Source organism: Bos javanicus, chromosome 16, assembly GCF_032452875.1.
Source record: "Bos javanicus breed banteng chromosome 16, ARS-OSU_banteng_1.0, whole genome shotgun sequence".
Lineage (NCBI taxonomy): Eukaryota > Metazoa > Chordata > Mammalia > Artiodactyla > Bovidae > Bos > Bos javanicus.
Window position 1 is genome coordinate 31,082,623 of NC_083883.1, and position 18,937 is coordinate 31,101,559.

The 18,937-nt window shown below is 40.5% G+C and overlaps 1 protein-coding gene and 1 long non-coding RNA gene across 2 annotated transcripts; one reads left to right on the forward strand and one right to left on the reverse strand.

Annotated features, from left to right (window-relative positions):
• Positions 1 to 909: 909 nt before the first annotated feature.
• LOC133227659 (26S proteasome regulatory subunit 10B-like) lies at positions 910 to 2,419 on the reverse strand. The gene is given in 3 exon segments (XM_061382431.1): positions 910 to 1,613; positions 1,616 to 2,053; positions 2,056 to 2,419. Coding segments are annotated over 3 exon segments (1,200 nt in total). The 5' UTR covers positions 2,405 to 2,419; the 3' UTR covers positions 910 to 1,200.
• Positions 2,420 to 6,231: 3,812 nt separating this feature from the next.
• On the forward strand, positions 6,232 to 18,937 carry LOC133227660 (uncharacterized). The gene is made up of 3 exons (XR_009729903.1): positions 6,232 to 6,699; positions 8,478 to 8,609; positions 14,981 to 18,937. It is a non-coding gene; the product is annotated as an uncharacterized LOC133227660 (long non-coding RNA).

Sequence of the window (18,937 nt, forward strand, 5' to 3'; positions counted from 1 at the left end):
ATAGAAACCAATTTAGGGGAAAACCAATGTGCATATTCTAGGTGGAGAGAGAGAACTGGGGAGGCTTTTAGGAGAAGAAACTCAGAAGAAGTTCAGATGTTTCAAATCCAAACCAGAACTCCTAATCTTTGCCCCAGACCTGCTCCTCCAAGTATGCCCTATCTCAGTTAATGGCAACTTCATCCTTAGAGTTGATCAGACTAAAAACTTTGATGACATCCTTGTGACCTTTCTTTCTCTCTTATCCCACATCCAATCCGTCAGCAAACTCCATCAGACCTATCTTTAAGCTAGACGTAGAATTCAACCCTGTTTCATGGCTTCCACTGTCCCCACCCTGGCTCAAGCCATTAGCAGTTCTTGCTTGGATTTCTGTAGCAACCACCTAACAAATCTCCTGCTTCCACCCTTGTCTTCCTACAACCTATTCTCAATTCAGCAGCCAGAGAGATACTTCCATTGTGTAACTTCCCGATTCAAACCCTCCAATAAGCTCCTCATCTCCCTTAGAATGCCATGGGGACTTCCCTGGCAATTCGAGTGTTAAGAATCTGCTGGGCAATATAGGGGATGTGGGTTCGATTCCTGGTTGGGGAACTAAGATCCCATAAGCCGAGGAGCAGCTAAGCCCGAAAGCTGCAATTACTGAGCCTATGCACCACAACTAAAGGATCCATGTGCTGCAAAGAAAGATCCTGCATGACGCAAGGAAGATTCTGCATGACACAAGGAAGATTCTGCATGCCACAACTAAGACCCGACACAGCCAAATAAATATTTTTAGAAAGCTCTGCAGTGGTTTACAAGGTCTCCCCTTACCTTTCTCCCTTTGACCTTTTTTTTTTTTTTTTAGGAGAACTAAATTAAACAAGTGATATAAAATAAGTCATAAGAAATGCTCCCTGGTACTACTATGTCAAACCATTTTCAAGGTTTTACAAAATACTCACACAGCAAATACAAAAAGCTTCAACATACTCTTCTGACTTCTGCTGCAATAAATGCAACATTAACAAACATACAAATTTCCTCTGTACTTCTTAAAAGCAGAATTACTGAATTACTAATTTTTACAATGTTATTCATACACATTTTTATTCATATGCTATTAATGAGATCATTGCCAATACATTATTTTCCTTAACTTTTTTAAAATTAAGCCAATAGATGTCATGCAGCCATCAAAAACCTTACAATAAATTAAATAGGTTTGTAGTCCAATTTAGACTCTAGCTTCTTAGAATCAGCCACTTTCCTGACTGCTTTCATGAAGTCTTCCTGTACTACAAAATCATGATCGGCACGAATTGCAAACATACCTGCTTCAGTACAAACATTTCTTAGGTCTGCTCCATTAAAGCCATCTGAAAGCTTCACAATTGCTTCATAATCTATTTCACCATGCTTTGAAATGGGACCTGCATGGATTTTCAATATATCTAACCTTGCTTGTTCGTTTGGTAAATCAATATGTATTTTTCTATCTAATCTGCCTGGACGAAGCAAAGCAGGATCCAGTGTACCTGGTCTGTTAGTAGCCATGATCATTTTAACTCTATGCAGAGTATCAAATCCATCCATTTGATTCAGTAGCTCCATTAAAGTTCTCTGAATCTATCAGCTGAAGTACCCTCAGAAAACCGGCGACCACCAATAGCATCTATTTCATCCATAAAAATGATGCATGGCTGATGGTCCCTGGCATAATTAAACATTTCTCTGATCAAACGAGCACTTTCACCAATGTACTTGTCTACTATAGAACTAGATACAACCTTTAAGAAATTGCAATCCAGCTGGCTAGCCACAGCTCGTGCCAAGAGTGTTTTTCCTGTACCTGGTGGTCCATATAACAAACAGCCTTTTGGAGGTATTATTCCTACACGCTGGAATAATTCTGGGTTTGTAAGAGGTAATTCTATTACCTCTCTTAATTCCCGAATCTGTTCTGATAGCCCTCCAATCTCAGAATAAGAAACATTCCCAGGGTCCTCATGAGACATGTTGTAAACCAATGGATCCACTTCTCTTGGCAAATATCTCATGATAGTGTAGTCATATCCAAAGCAACTCTTGTTCCTGGCTTCAGCTTACTTTTGTCAAGCTGTCGACGACAACCCACAACATATCTCGGTCCATTTGTAGCTTTAACAATGAATTTTTCTTCAGTTAACTGCTTAAGTACTTCACCCACAATCTGCCCAACACTTTGTAGAGCCTTCAGATCATTTTCAGACTTTTCATACTGCTTGGTAAGTTCTTTTAATTGTTCCCTTAACTCCTTGAGACGGCCGTCAATCTCTTTGTTCTCCAGCAGTTTCTTGCGGTAGTCCTGAAGCGCCTTATCTCTAGGGTCCGCCATGATGAGAAGCCGTCGCTCATAGGGGATGCCGGGAATGGCCATGGCCGCCCGGGCGGGGGAAGGGGCGGGGCCTCCCTTTGACCTTTTTATTCTTCTCCGCCCTGCTCACTCTCCTCAGACCACACTGGTCTCTTTCCAGTTCCCATTTTCAAGGGCTGCGTTGACCTCAGGATCTTTGCTCTTCCTCCTCACTTTTCCCTTAATGCTTTTCCCCCAAATACTCACATGGCTTGCTCCTTCATTTCCTTAAGTCTCTGCTCAAATGTCCCTTCTCAGTGAGGCCTTCCCTGACCACTCCATTTAAAATTGCAGTGACCTGACCTCCACACCTGCTCTGGCATCCCCACCACATCCTTCTTCCCTGCTTAATATTTTTCATAGCACTTACTCCTCCTAGTCTGTAATATAATTTATTTATTTATTTTGTTCATTGTCTGTCCTCTCCCACTACCACCATCACCACCACTATAACGGTAAATTCTGTAAGTCAGGAAGTTTTGTCTGTATTAGTCATTGATGCTCAGCACCTAAAAGAGTATCAGGCACAGTCAGCCTCGGTAAGCATTTCGTGAATAGATGAACGCCAAGGTAATGGTAGGGGAGGTAAATCAGTGAAGGATCATTTCAGGATGCGGGGATGGCACAAAACAGCAATGAAAGGTTAAAGAGTGAGACGATCAGGCAACTGAAATGAGATGTATATAGCTGGAATGAAGGGCCTGTGGAAATATAGCCAAGAGGCAGGGGATGGTTTGCCATGCTAAGATCTTTGAACTGCAGCCTAAAGCAACAAGGTGTCTAGTTGAAAGATTTTTAAGCTCAGTGGAGAGAGCTGTGAAACCTGATCATGTCAGTAGTTTAGAAAGATCGCTCTGCCAGAGATATCAGTTTAGAAGTGGTGAGGCCAGACTCAAGGAGACTAGTTGTTTCCAATTGCAGCAGATCTGATGACAAATGATGAGGACTCTAAATCAATGGCCAGAGGTATTAACACAGAAAGGGAGTGAATTCGAAGGATAATTAGGAAGTTGAATCTTCAGGACTCTGTAAACAAATCAGTTGTGAGTTGTGAGACAGAGCAAGAATTCAGGATGACAACCAGATTTCTAGCTTGGGTAATTTGCGAGGTGATGGTGCCATTCACTGAACACAGATGAAAAGCAATTATACAGCCTCACCAGTCATCTTCCTGTTATTGGGTCACCAGGGCCCAGTGATGATGGGCGCAAAGCCCAAGCCATTCATCTGTATTCACCGTATGTGAACACCCTGCTGGTGGCAGGAAGTCTGATCTGAGCACCATGAGTCAGCAGCCTCCCTTCTATTATGAAAGATCAAGCCTATAATATAAACACTGCTTTAATTTGTTAAACAGGGCTTTGTGGCTTCTTGCCCCACCTTAACTGCCCTATGAAGTAACTGGAGAAGGAAATTAGGTGTAAGTTTCCCTAAAGAGAAGTTTAGATTTGCCTAAGATTAGAAAGGTACAGGCGACAAGGATTGTCACTACCAGAATCTGCCGTGACAATGAATGTTTATGCAAAGTACAGTGTTAGACACTAAACTAAGCTTATGTGCCTTTGAGGTGTTACTTTATACCTCTGCCTTTGTGATAAGATCTTTTCCTTTAATTGGGTAGTGAGGGGAGTGGTGAAGAAGACACTTGACTGACCAGACTGGTCAACCTTGGAGCCAATGGTCAAGTAGTCAGATCACCCCTACCGTGAAGTTCAAGCAGCCTGAATTTCCCTCCCAGGCTGGGACTGGCTGGAGCAGTGAAACGGGCTGTGGGATGAGGACTCCAGAGAGAGCACCCAGGAAGAGAGCCTGAAGTTATCATTTACCCATCAGAGGGATCAGGCTGATGGGTGAAATTTGAGTGTGAAGCAAAGAGACTATGAGCAGAGTTAACAAGAGGGAGTAAGTCAGTTTAGTAGAGAGGGAGGGACACATCCTGAAAAGATTCCTTGAGGGTCTGGAAAAGAGAAGCAGAACCTGCCTGTAAGTATACAGAAAGCTGAAGAAACTCACTTAAACATGAGCAGTTTACATAGCAGCTGTGCCACATTTTATGGAATGGAAGTGGTAGAGGATGGAATAGCACAAAGGAGATTAAGATTTACTGTCACATTGTAGGAAGGTAGAACATTTGCATTTATTCATTTAGAAAGCTTTTACTAAGTACCTGTGCTGTGCTAAGTTGCTTTAGTCGTGTCTGATTCTTTGTGACCCTATAGGACTGCAGCCTGCAAGGCTCTTCTGTCCATGGGATTCTCCAAGCAAGAATATTGGAGTAGGTTACCATGCCCTCCTCCAGGGGATCTTCCTGACCCAGGGGTCGAACCTGCATCTCTAAAGTCTCCTGCGTTGGTAGGCAAGCTCTTTACCACTAGTGCCACCTGGGAAGTCCTATTAAGTACCTGTGCTGTGCCGTGCTAAGTCACTTCAGTTGTCCAATTCTGTGTGATCCTATGAACTGTAGCCCTCCAGGCTCCTCTGTCCGTGGGATTCTCCAGGCAAGAATACTGGAATGGGTAGCCATTCTCTTCTCCAGGGGATCTTCCCCACCCAGGGATTGAACTGGCATGTCTTATGTCTAACCTGCATTGGCAGGCGGGTTTTTTACCACTAGTGCCCCTGGGAAGCCCTATCAAGTACCTACAAATACATAAAACAATACTTCCACCTGAATGGAAGAAACAAATTATAGGTTAGTGCAGTTGGAGGAGGCTTTTAACACATATACAACTTCTAATGAAGTGTTACTCCTAATTAGAAAAATGACATGTATGCAATTTCTTTTTTGATGATACAGCTAAAGATGGCAATTCTGAGTTAAGTATATATTGTGTAGGAGTCTTACCCCATGGTTTTGATGTAGATAACTTTTCTTGGTTACTAATTTAACCCTCCTATACGTATTAATCCATGACTAAAGTCAGGAGGCTCACCATCATGATGAATATTTTAAAAATAATAAATGAAATAAAAGCATTTGAGTTTAAAAGATTGCCATAGATCCTTTGTTTTTTTTACAGCTCCTTGTGCTGTTCTTCAGAGGCTGCTGCTGCTGCTGCTGCTGCTAAGTCACTTCAGTCGTGTCCAACTCTGTGCAACCCCATAGACAGCAGCCAACCAGGCTCCCCCGTCCCTGGGATTCTCCAGGCAAGAACACTGGAGTGGGTTGCCATTTCCTTCTCCAATGAATGAAAGTGAAAAGTGAAAGTGAAGTCGTTCAGTCGTGCCTGACTCTTAGCGACCCCATGGACTGCAGCCTACCAGGCTCCTCCGTCCATGGGTTTTCCAGGCAAGAGTACTGGAATGGGGTGCCATCGCCTTCTTCCTTCAGAGGCTAGATAGTTTAATTGAACTATTGAGAATTAATGGACAGAAAAGAAAAAAATTTTTTCCTGCACAGCCAAGCAGCTCACTCTGAATGGAGATTGTTCCCTGGGCCTTTTACATATTTGTGAAACATGGGTAATGTTCTATGTTGTTGCACTAACTTGTTTTTACCTCTACATGTATGACAAATAGCATTGGAGAGAGCAGCAGGTCACCATTAAAAATTTACCTCAGTAGATAGATAGATATGAATATAGAGAGATATATATTTTTTACTGCAATCCTAACACCTTGCTTGAGTACAGTAAAATGCATCTGGGTCACTGAGAAAGTGGATGGCCATGGTATTGACTCTCTAAATATATTAGTGTTCAGATAAAGCTATGGTTCCCTTTTTCTGGTATGTTTACAATTTCTTTGTCTGAAAAGAGGAAGTATTACAATATGATCATTTCCTTAAATAATGACATGGCAAAATGTGTGAAATGTGATAGGAAAAACAAACAATTATGAATTCTTCATAAAACTAAAACCTGTGTTTTAACGGAAGAAAGACTAAGACGATCAAAAAGTGGATTTTAAATGAAGTTTTTTTTTTTTCCAAAGAGCACATTTGTGTAACATGTAATCTGATATGTGGTACGTTATAGGCAAAAGGGACAACCTCAGTCATCCAAGTTCTAAAGATGCTTTCTTTTGGTGTTCTCTGCAGTAACCAGACATTCATTTTCAACATTTAAATGCTTCTCTCTGAAGAGAGGATACATCTGGTTGACTGATGGCCAGGAAGATTAATTATAACTTACACTGCATTTCAGGATTCCCTGATACCTCAGCTGGTAAAGAATGCACCCGCCATGCGGGAGACCCTGGTTGGATCTCTGGGTTGGGAAGATCCCCCAGAGAAGGGAATGGCTACCCACTGCAGGATTCTGGCCTGGAGAATCCCATGGACTCTAAAAGTCCACGGGGTCACAGAGAGTCAGACACAAGTGAGTGACTTTCACTTTCACACTGCGTTTCAGTTCTTCTCTCCCAGTGGCACTCAGTTTTCTAATCAATAACAAACACATTTTCCACATCAGAGGATATTACTGTCCCTCTGTGTTATGACGACTGCATGTTACCCCAAAACATAGTGTCTTGAGGCACTATAATCATGCATTATATAATGTATTTATTACCTCTTACTGTTTCTTTGGTCAAAAATTCAGACCAGGAACAGAATGGATGGCTGGTTTCTGATCTACAATATCTGGAGCATCAGCTGGAAAATTCAAAGACTGGAACCATCTGAGAGATCATCCACTCTCACCGTATGACAGTGGCTGATGCTGGCTCATGGCTGGGGGCTGGCTGGGGCTGTCAGCCAGGATATCTGCACTGGACCTCTCTATGTGGGCTGGGTTTCCTTACAATGTGGTGACTGAGTTCTAAGGACAAGTATCTAAAGAGAGAGGAGAAAGAGATGGAGGTTGTATCTTCTGCGTGGGCTGGGCTTCAAAGTCATATGCTTAGTGATGGTCTGCCAGACTCCAATGCTTTGGGCAGCCACAAGTCCCTGTTGAGGTTCAGGTTCATAAGCTTGAGACAGAGATCTTATCTCATATAGGAGGTTGTATGTAGGATGGGAAGACATGCATGTAGGATGGGAAAAATGTATAAATAGAGCCATCTTTGGAAGATACAATCTGCTACACTGTGATTCTAGAAAGGCCTCCCATCCAAGTACTAACCAGGCTGAACCCTGCTTAGCTTCTGAGATCAGACGAGATAGGACGCGTTCAGGGTAGTATGGCCATAGATTAGAAAGGTATTGGAGATTCATCTTGTAGTTGCTACATTATTTAAATTTTAATATTTTATTACAAATAAAATTCCTACTCATACGAAAAATTTAGGAAAATATAAAGGGAAAGAGTCCAATAAAGTCCTACCACCCAAATAAACCACAGCTAGAAAGGATGAAAGTTTTCATATAGTCACATCTACAATTTCCCCCTGTGGCCTCTTTCATTGCCTTCCCCTCCCAACTTTTAATGAAAATTTTGAAAGAGCATTTCTAAGAACATCCATTTGCTTTCCACATAGATTCACCAAATATTCACATTTTGCAATATTTGCTGTATCTTTTTTTCTTGCTGAACCGGTAAAAATGTTAGTTAGAAAGCTAGTTTTAGATATCATGATACTGCCTCAACATATTGTTATCGTTGTTCAGTTCTAAGTGGTGTCCCACTCTGCGACCCCATGGACTGCAAGCATGCCAGGCTTCCCTGTCCTTCGCTTTCTCCCAGAGCTTGCTCAAACTCATGTCCATCGAGTCAGTGATGCCATCCAAGCATCTCATCCTCTGTCATCCCCTTCTCCTCCTGCCCTCAATCTTTCCCAGCATCAGGGTCTTTTTCAATGTGGTGACTCTTCGCATCAGGTGGCCAAAATATTGGAGCTTCAGCTTCAGCATCAGCCTCTCCAATGAACATTCAAAGTTGATTTCCTTTAGGATTGACTGCTTTGATTCCTTGCTGTCTAAGGAGCTCTCAAGAGTCTCCTCCAGCACCATAGTTTGAAAGCACCGATTCTTTGGCACTCAGCTATTGCAGTATGTATCTCCTAAGAATGAGGGCATTATCTTAAATAATCACAACCCCATTATCATCTAAGAAAAGTAATAGTCTCATAATGCTATCTAATACCCATCCTATATTCAATATTCTCCATTTGTTTCATGATCATCTTTCACAGCTTTTTTTTTTTTTTTTTAAATTAGGATCCACTCAAGGTTGACTTTTGGCCCCTATGTGACTTTGGCTGGTTTCCTGACCTGGATCCTGTGCCTCAGTTCCCACCTCTGGCAGATACACCCTTAGCCAGGAGATCCCTGTCTACCCACGGAGTTGTTGTGAGTATCACATTCATTCATTTCAGCTAATACTTATTTGACACCTACCGTGTGCTGGACCATCATGCTCTCATGGAGCTTACACTCTAGACAGATATTAGAAAAGAATAGTCTTTGAGAGTTAACAGTGCTATATAAATATGGGGGATCATCCTTTCAGATTAAAGGCCTGGGGCAGATCTTGAAAAAAAATGTCATTTATGCAAAATAAAATCGATTTGGATTAAAACTAAATCATTCCTGTTCTGTAGAGGTGATTGGCAAGCTCAATGAACAGATTAGTAGTACTGAGCAGAATGACAATTTTGGAAGTTGTTGTTGTCTTATCCACTTTAAATTCCAAAGTGCATGTGTGCTCAGTCGTGTCCAACTCTGTGATCCCATGGACTGCAGCTGGCCAGGCTCCTCTGTCCTTCACTATCTCCCAGAGTTTGCTCAAATTCATGTCTGTTGAGTTGATGATGCCATCTAATCATCTCATCCTCTGCCACCCAGTTCTGTTGCCTTCAAATTTTCCGAACACCAGGGCTTCCCAGGTGGTCCAGTGGTAAAGAAAATCTGCCTGCCAATGCAGGAGACGCAGGGGACATTGGTTCGATCCCTGGATGGGGAAGATCCCCTGGAAGAGGGCATGGCAATCCACTTCAGTATTCTTGCATAGGAAATCCCACGGACAGAGGAGCCTGGTGGGCTACAGTCCATGAGGTTGCAAAGTTGGACTCAAGTGAGCACCCATGTACTTTGGAGTTTAAGTGTATAAAAGCACTGTGTAAAGAGGTTCTTCTGCTTCTAAATAAAATTATGTATGCTGCTGCTAAGTCACTTCAGTCGAGTCCGACTCTGTGTGACCCCATAGACGGCAGCCCACCAGGCGTTCATATATATAATCCATGTTATACATACATAACATCCATGTTATATATATATAACATTTATATATAAATGCATATATAATGTTTGTTGAGTTGATGATGCCATCTAATCATCTCATCGTCTGCTGCCCAGTTCCACCCAGTCACATAATATTTGCTAATTTTTGACTTTCTTAGTTTTTATTTTTCTAAATACTTAATAAGCAAAAAAGCAGACCCATATTATTAGAACACAGAGATGGTGAGACTCACAGGGGTTAGAGCTGAAAGGGGCTATAGAGGTCATCTAACCCAGATTCCACATTTTTACAGATGATCTCATCAGTGGTTATTTTAGAGGAAGTTGTATGAATTTTAAGGCTCTAGACGCACATAGTTTCTATATGTAGAAGCCCAATTTTGAAATCCTGTTTATTGGATAGAACAACCAGAATCTTATATTACCTTAATCTTTGTTCCTCATCTTCCAGTTACAGGGATTTTCTTTTCTGCCCTATGACAGCTGAAGTGGTAGTGGTGTGATAGTGTAACCAGCATTGTGTAACGGTACTCGCCTGTTTGGAGGTCTATCTTGTGCCACTAGAGGGGTCATGGATCTTCTCCAGCACTATGAAAGAGATCACTTTGGAGCCTTTCTCTGAAACAGCTGACAGGCATTGCTTCTTCCTGTCTTTGGCTCTAAGCCTCTCAGCAATGTGCTTGGAGAGTGGATGCTAATACTTGGGGATTTTGTTCTCCTGGTTTAACAGTTCTGGATGCTGTTGGTTCTCAGGGAAATTCAGGACAGTGCCTTCTGTTACTTTTGGGTTGGCTTGATGAGCGAGGGGGGTCTGGTCAGATGAGGACAAATTAAAGTCATTTGTTCATTCATGTGCTGGTGCCCCTGTATTTAGGAACAGATGTTCTACAGATGGCAAAATGGAGGACTTCAGGACTTTTTATAAAACTGAATGACCATCCTCTTGGGACTACTTAGGGACTTAGCAGAGCCCCATGTGTTACACTTATCCTGACTTTTAGGTTTCTTTGTTTTTATCATTGAGGATATTATATAGGTTTTCTTAAAATAAATGACCAGTCTCTTGATCCAGAGAGACTGATTTACAATTTACAATTTTTGATGATCTTTCAGAACTTACCAATGAATTAAACAATAATTAGCAATGCCATGTTAACTCATTTCAATGTATTGGAGACTGCCTATGTTCTCTTATGCCTCTTTCCAAAGAAGGCCTGAGGTTTGAGCATGTGATAAACATTGACTACAGTACAGTAAACCCAGTGTTTAACCAGGATTCCAGGAATGTGATAAAAGCTGGCAATGGGAAACCCCTAGAGAATGGTGGTAGGTATATTCTGCTTCAAAAGTATGACCCAGGTATGGTCAAATTCTTTTTCCAGATCTTCTTCAGCTTAGTTGAGAAAGGCACTAATTTCCAGAAAGAAGTTACAGATACTGTGGGTGGGTGAGTGGGTGGGTGGGTAAGCTGAATTAAACATACAGACTAAAAGAAATATCACTTATTCAATCATGCATTTAACAAATAGTCATCAAGTATCTTGTATACGCTGGAGACAAGCAGTGAATAAAACTTTAGAGAAGGTATGTAGTTTTTAATACTCTTAAAATCATTTAATTTTCACAATAACCCTAGAAGTTAAAACTATTGTCTTTTTGCATTTTGCAGATGAGGAACCTGAGGCATGGCATGATTAAGTAGCCCAAAGGTACTCAATTGGGAAGTGACAGAGCCATAGGAGCAATAAAATATTGATAACCTTTGCAAAACCCTGTAGCTTGGATGTTTCTGGCTTGGGAGCATTATTTTAAAAGGATTATGTGTAATTACAAAGGGTAGCAAATCTGAATCTCATTCAAGAATCCATCCTAGTTATATATTCAAACATCAATTTTGTCTTTCTCCTAAAAGATCACAAATAATAAAATTAAGCAAAAGCAGGACGTTACTGGATAAAAGTGGTGAGACATATTCTTAATGCAAAGAGCTTTTCATGTTGTATTATGTCAACAGCTTATTCATTCATTTGGCTTCCAATAACTGAAACCTAGCCACATAAAAAAATAAAACACAAATACCACTTCTCTTTATGGCATGAAACACTACTGAAGCAATGAATTCTGAAGCTGAACTGCTTAGATTCCCTGTACATTTAACTGTTATAAAATGTACCTTCTGTACATTTATATTAACAGAACCACAATTGTTAGTATGTAATTGATAGTAATATTATATAATAGAGTAGTAATTTGACTTTTTCAGTGACCCCATACTCAATAGCAAGAAGGCATAGGGGAGGTGAGAGACCTTTGAGAAGTTGGGAAGAATCTGTCACCTTGGGGATCATGCAGAGAAAAGAGCAGCTCTGTCAGGAAAGAAAGCCTGTGGTTCAAAAATATAATTCAAAAATTGGATTTTATTTTTCAGCTGCACCTGACGGCATGTGGATCTTAGTTCCCAGACCAGGGATTGAACCTGTGTCCTCTGCATTGTCCAGTGGAGTCTTAACCACTGGACTGCCAGGAAGTCCAAGCCCATGATTCAGAAGAGAGTTCTTTAGGAGACATTGGGCTTCCCTGATGGCTCAGATGGTAAAGAATCTGCCTGCAATGTGGGAGACCTGGGTTCAATCCCTGGGTTGGGAAGATCCCCTGGAGGAGGGCATGGCGACCCACTCCAGTATTCTTGCCTGGAGAATCCCCGTGGATAGAGGAGCCTGGTGGGCTACAGTCCATGGGGTGACAAAGAGTCAGACATGACTGAGCAACTAAGCATAAGTCTCACTGTTTCCAATATGACTGGTGACTGGATTGAGCCAGAGTTCAAATTTTTATGCTTTTCACAGAGTTAATTTAAAGAAAATACTGTAATATAATATTCTTATTTCTACCAGTGGGGTCCTTCTATGTCATTACTCCTATCTTTAATTATTTTCTAGAGTTCTGGAGTTATTGTTACCTTAGGAAATGTTTGTATATGGTTACAGTTTCCCCTAAATATTATGCCACTATTCTTAAAAGTATCCTCAAAGCTGGCGGAAATGAAGGAAGGAAAGGACACTAATGTTTATTGAATACCCACCATGTGTTTGGCATAGTTCTCAGTGTTTTACATAGCACATGTAATTTAGTTCTTATAACAACTCTAAGAAGTAGGCACTACTGTTACTCCACAGATGAGATGCCTAGAGAGGTAAGGCTTGCAATAATGAAGCTAATGGCAGGATATAAAATCCTCAGCTCTTGCTTCTCTTTTGTTTGTGAGGCTGTTGCTGGGTTATACTTGCTGCAAAAGTTTGTTGCTAGTGCTAAATTATGCAACAATAATAACAAAATAACAAACCATTATTTACTGTACACCTAGCATTCCAGGCATGTATATTGTATCATCATTAATTTTATTCCCATAAAGTTGGTGCTGTTTTCCATTTCTATTGACAAGGAGCCTGAACCAGAATGTAAATTAATGCACAGCTTCCTCCACTGAGAAAGTTTCCCTTTGAAAGAAAAAGCCAGTGTGCTTAGTGACAGAGATGATTCTATCTTCTGGCACTAGCTCCATATTTCCTTGAGATCACACTTATAATAGCACAGGTTTAGAAAGATCAAGTAACACTCACAGTCTCATAGGTCATGAGTGTTAGAGACAGGATTCCAATGCAGGTCACCCTGCTATATACCACACTATCTTCCCAGCGTTCAAGGAATGAGCTGCTGGCCTCAGCAAACAGCTCTTCAGAATGTTCTTCTTCATTGTGCTTTCCCTCTCCCATTCCTTGCCATCATTTCACAGGGCATATGTTATATGAGGAAAACAATGGCTATTACAAATGTTCTGTTAGAATTACAGAAGAATGAAGTTGGAAAAAAAAAAAAAGAAGAGTGAAGTTGGTACATAGTAATTCATGGAGGTGAGAACAAGATATTGTCCAAGAAATTAAAATAAGGGAAATAATAAACAAGCAATCCCATTAAAAAATGAGCAGAAGACCTGAGTAAACATTTTTCCAAAGAAGACATACAGATGGCTAATAGGCACTTGGAAAGATGCTCAGCATCACTAATTTTTAGAGAAAAGGAAATCAAAATCACAATGATATATTACCTCACATCTGCCAGAATGGCTAACATCAAAAAGTCTATGAATAGCAAATGTTGGGGAGGATGTGGAGAAATGGGAACGCTTGTACACTGTTGGTGGGAATGTAAATTGGCACAGTCACTGTGGAAAGTGGGGCTTCCCTGGTGGCTCAGATGGTAAAGAATTTGCCTGTAATGCAGGAGACCTGGGTTTGAAATTCCCACTGTGGAAAACAGCATGGGATTTCCTCAAAAAAACTAAAAATAGAACTACTAGATGATCCAGCAATTCCACTGCTGGATATATATCTGAAAAAAAATCAACTTGAAAATATGCATGCACCCCAGTAGCAGTATTATTTACAACAGTCAATATATGGAAGTGTATACCAGTATTATTTATAATATCCAGTATATGGCAGCAACCCAGGTGTCCATCGACAGAACAGATGAATGGATAAAGGAGATGTGATATATACACATACACATGCACAGTGGAATACTACTGAATCCTAAAAAGGAATGAAGTTCTGCCATTTGCAGCAACATGGATGGACCTAGAGAGTATTATCTTTATGAAATAAGTTAGAGAGAGATAAATATCGTTATTTTATACATATCACTTATACATGGAATATAAAATTTTTAAACAAATAAATATACACAACAAAACAAAAACAGACTCACAAATATAGAAAACAAACTAATGGATACCAGCGGGACGAGAGAAGGGGGGAGGGGCAAGATAGGGGTGTGGGATTAAGAGATACAAACTACTATATATAAAATAGATAAGAAACAAGGATATATTATGTAGCACAGGGAAATATAGTCATTCTTTTATATCTTTAAAGGGAGTATAACCTATAAAGATATTGAATCATTATGCCAAATACCTGAAACTAATATAATATTGTAAATCAACTATGTTTCAATTAAAAAATATAAATAAGGGAAACAAGATTGCTCTCCAAAAAATTAAACAAATGAAATTCACACATATCCTGAATAGACATGACAATCAGTGGAAAAGAATTAAGAGGTTGTGTGAATAAACGTTTGGTTGAGAGGTGCAGAAACACCTAATATACTACTCACAGTGACCTAGAAATAATCTCAAGGAGACCAGACTGATGATTTCATCAGCAAAATCCTGATCTGTTCTACTGGGCTTTGTCTGGACTGACCTTGTACTCAGACTGGCGATGGTGAACCCAGGGTGGGAAAGGAAGTCAAGGACTTGAACTGGGCATGTTTATCCAACACGACTCTTCTGTTGTGATGCTATTATGAGTTATCATGCTTCCCAGGCCTGGATGAGATCTCTCCCAAAACAACACCCCTTTCTAAACTTTTATTTCATGTTCACCAAGTAATCTTTTGATTATTCTATTTCCCAGGTACCTCACTATCAGAAAAGACAATGCTCTGGATATGAGTTACAGGGATCCAAGAACGTATCCACCAGTGCAATGTATTGTAAATGAAGACATAAGAATTTGGGTTTATAAATGTCTGCTGTCACCCTGTTTGTTTAACCTATACACTGAGCACATCATGAGATGCCGGGCTGGATGAGTTACAAGCTGGAATCAAGATAGGTGGGAGAAACATCAACAACCCTGAGGTTGTTGTGGATGATACTACTCTAATGGCAGAAGTGAACAGTAACTAACGAGCCTCTTGATGAGGATGAAGCGGGACAGTGAACGAGCCAGCTTAAAACTAAATATTAAAAAAACCTAAGATCAACTAAACATTAAAAAAAAAACTAAGATCAAGGCATTCGGCCCCATTACTCCATGGCAAATAGAAGGGGAATTGTGGAAGTGATGACAGATTTCCTCTTCTTGGCTCTAAAATCACTGTGGATGGTGACTGTAGCCATGAAATCAAAAGATAATTGCTTCTTGGTAGGAAAGCTATGACAAACCTAGGCAGTGTGTTGAAAAGCAGAGATATCACTCTGCTTACAAAGGTTTGTAGAGTCAAAGCTATGGTTTTTCCAGTAGTCATGCATGAATTCGAGAGTTGGATCACAAAGAAGGCTGAGTGCCGAAGAACTGATGCTTTCGAACACTCTTGAGAGTCCCTTGGACAGCCAGGAGATCAAACTAGTCAATCTTAATGGAAATCAACCCTGAATACTTCTTAGAAGGACTGATGCTGAAGCTAAAGCTCCAGTATTTTGGTTATCTGATGCGAACAGCCAACTCTTGGAAATGTCCCTGATGGCAGGAAATATTGAGGGCAGAAGGAGAAAAGGGTGTCGGAAGATGAGCTAGACAGAAGGCATCACCAATGCAGTGGACATGAACTTGGGCAAACTTCAGGAGATGGTGAGGGACAGGGAGGCCTGGCGTGCTTCAGTCCATAGGATCACAAAGAGTTTGACATGACTAGGTGACTGAACGACAACATTAATTTCGTACGAGTATGGTTTCTACAAGTCAGTTTCCTTGAGAAACTGAAGAAGAATTGACATGGCCATGTTTCTGAACTTCCAAGGGCAAGAATAGAGCCAGGCTCATACTGCTGTTACCCTGGGAGGGTATGCAGCGGTTGTCAGCCAGGTGCCATCTCTCTCATCACCCTTCTTTTCAGCTTCAAAAACAAGCTCAATAGTTGGCTGTGTAAATGCCAGCAAGTATGTCAATGTCCAAGAGGGTAAGCAAACGTCTCAGAAGGCTAAAAGTCAGTAATGAATCAGGTGGGATGAAAATGATAGGAACCATGTTAAAAAAAAAAAAAAAGAATTGCGTAATTTAAAAAAGTGACAACAGGCAAGAACAAGCTTTGGAAGGGAATGAAAGTGAAACCATGTTGTAGGGAGACCAGAGGAAAATTTTGCAGCTTGGATGGAGGACTCTATCATGTTAAGACAAGGTGGGTTCAGAAAAACTCAGAAAGTTATCAGATTGGTCCATGTGAAAAAAAAACCCCTAGGTTAGGGAGTAGGGGATCAGGAGAGTCAAAAGTCGGTGACATGAGGATGATAACCTGTCAATAGGTGGGAAGGGTTTAGCATTTTCACTGCTCACTCTCTTAGGAAAGACAATCAGCTGCCTCTATCCCCCGCACCCCACAAAAAAAGCTAAAATACCCATGTTTATGGAATCATTGCAAGCTTTAGATTTCTGCCATCTTTTTGTTGTCTAAAACTTCTCAGGGCACTGCAGATTTAAAATGGTAATAGATAGGAGGACTTCTCTAATTGAACCAAGTCTTTGGTTAGAAATCATCAAGTTCCTCAGCACAGACCACACCCAAGGAGTTCCTCAGGGAGAACTGTGAGTCACTTTGAAGAGGGTTCTGCAGAGGGCCTGCCACGGCTCTGATAGCGTCTGCATTGTCCGTTAGGAGGTAGGTCTCCTCCAGGTCTGATCCAGCTGCATCAATATGAGTTGTAAATTATTAATAAAACCCATCTCTCACAGAATCTAACTATTATTAATGGAAGAGTCCCATGTTTGTTTTTATTAATAGATATCTCTTTACCTTTTTTTGTCTTGTTATCCTAACTCCATGGGCAGAAGAAAAAGTATATTCACTCATTAATTCATCCATTCAAAAAAAGTAAATATCTACTGGATGCTAGGTACCTTGCCAAGTTTTGTGGGGGAAAAAAAAAATGACAAAGACATTTTCCCTGCCTTAATAAAGCTCACAGTGTAGTCAGGAAGATAACTTATAAAGAGTAATTGGAATACAGGGTAATAGATGCTGTAATGGATCCTTGAACCCTTTCCTATTTCAAGGCCGCAGGCTTCTCAACTCTGTGCAAATAGTAACATCATTCATTAACCTCCTTTGTCTGGAGTGCCCTTTCTATCAACTTGCTGCCAGCATTTCAGATAATAGCCGCAATTATGGTGTAAAATTTTTTTTTTCTTCTGGTTCATTAAGCTGGAAATGTTTTGTTTCTCTTTCAGATCTCAATTATGTTTTATTTGCCGTCTAATTATCCATGTTAACATTTTAAAGTGGGCTGGAGAATAGATTTTATTTACATGGCTTGCAGTTGTGTCATAAAGGATAATTTCTTTTCTTCAGTTGAAAAAAATGAGAAACAGTTGAAAAAAATGAGAAAAATAGATTGTTATCTATTGGGCTTTACCTGTGGCTCAGCAATAAAGAATCTGCCTGCAATGCAGGAGCTGCTGGAGGTCAGAGTTCAGTCATTGGATTGGGAAAATTCCCTGGAGGAGAAAATCGCAACCCAATTCAGTATTCTTGCCTAGAGAATCCCTATGGGTTCTCCAGAGTTGGGACGACTGAAGCAATGGAGCACGCACACACGCATATGAAATTATATATTAGGCAGACTAACATTAAAAAAAAAGCAAGGACCAGCAACTTAAAAAAAATCTTAATACAATGATCGAATGTAGCTGATATTTGTGCAGAACAGCTCATCCAAAATGATGAAGAAATCTGTTCTATACTGTCACATATTGTTATTTACACAGCTTCAACCAATCATCTGATGGCCAGCAAAGTGTTAGCAATAGCAAATATTTGGTAGAAGTTAAAGGTTGACTACATATTTTTACACATAATCTTCACAACAGGTGAGGAAATAGAAGCTTGGATAGTTTAAGGTCTTTGTCATGGATGCACAGACAGCAAAGCGTCACTTTAGAAATCAGGATTCATTTACACCTTCTCCATCTAAATTCAGTACTTTTTAACATACTGCTTCACATATTCAAAGAAATTCTCAGGAGAATGCTGCCTTAAACCACATGTTGGCGGGACTGACCCCACTGCATTTGTGTTGAGGCTGGTCTAGAATGGGATGTGGTTCATTCAGGGTGTTAATGGCCTGTGAGCCCCTGATGGTCTGTGGGGAGTTGAGGGCTGACATGAAGTTGGGAGCTACTGTCTCAGATCTCCTCTTCTCTAGGAGGTTGATATTTTGCCGATTTGGAATGTGCTAGCAGAAGTAGCAAAGGAAGGAAGTGATTTTGAACAAAGGCACTGGGTTTTTAAGGAACTCCAACTGTCATCAAACGACTTACTGAAATTTCGTCTACATAACAACTGGTTTCCAAATCAGCTGGAATTATACCCAAGTCGGCCAAAGTTGTTTTTCACACATCACTTTGTCCTTTAATGTTCCTGCAACGTGACTCCATCTAAGTCTTACAGTATTAGTAGGACTGTGTTTCGCTGTTTGAAATCTTCATGACCTTCAAACTGAAAGACACTTGGTTTTCTTTTTTAATCTCCGAACACAGTAATTCAATAAGACAAGAATTCTTACACAGTAGTTCTGGTGTGTCCATCCCTACCTGATTTCCACAGTCTACCCTGCTGAAGGGACAGCTCCTCAGACTTATTTATTAAAGATTTAC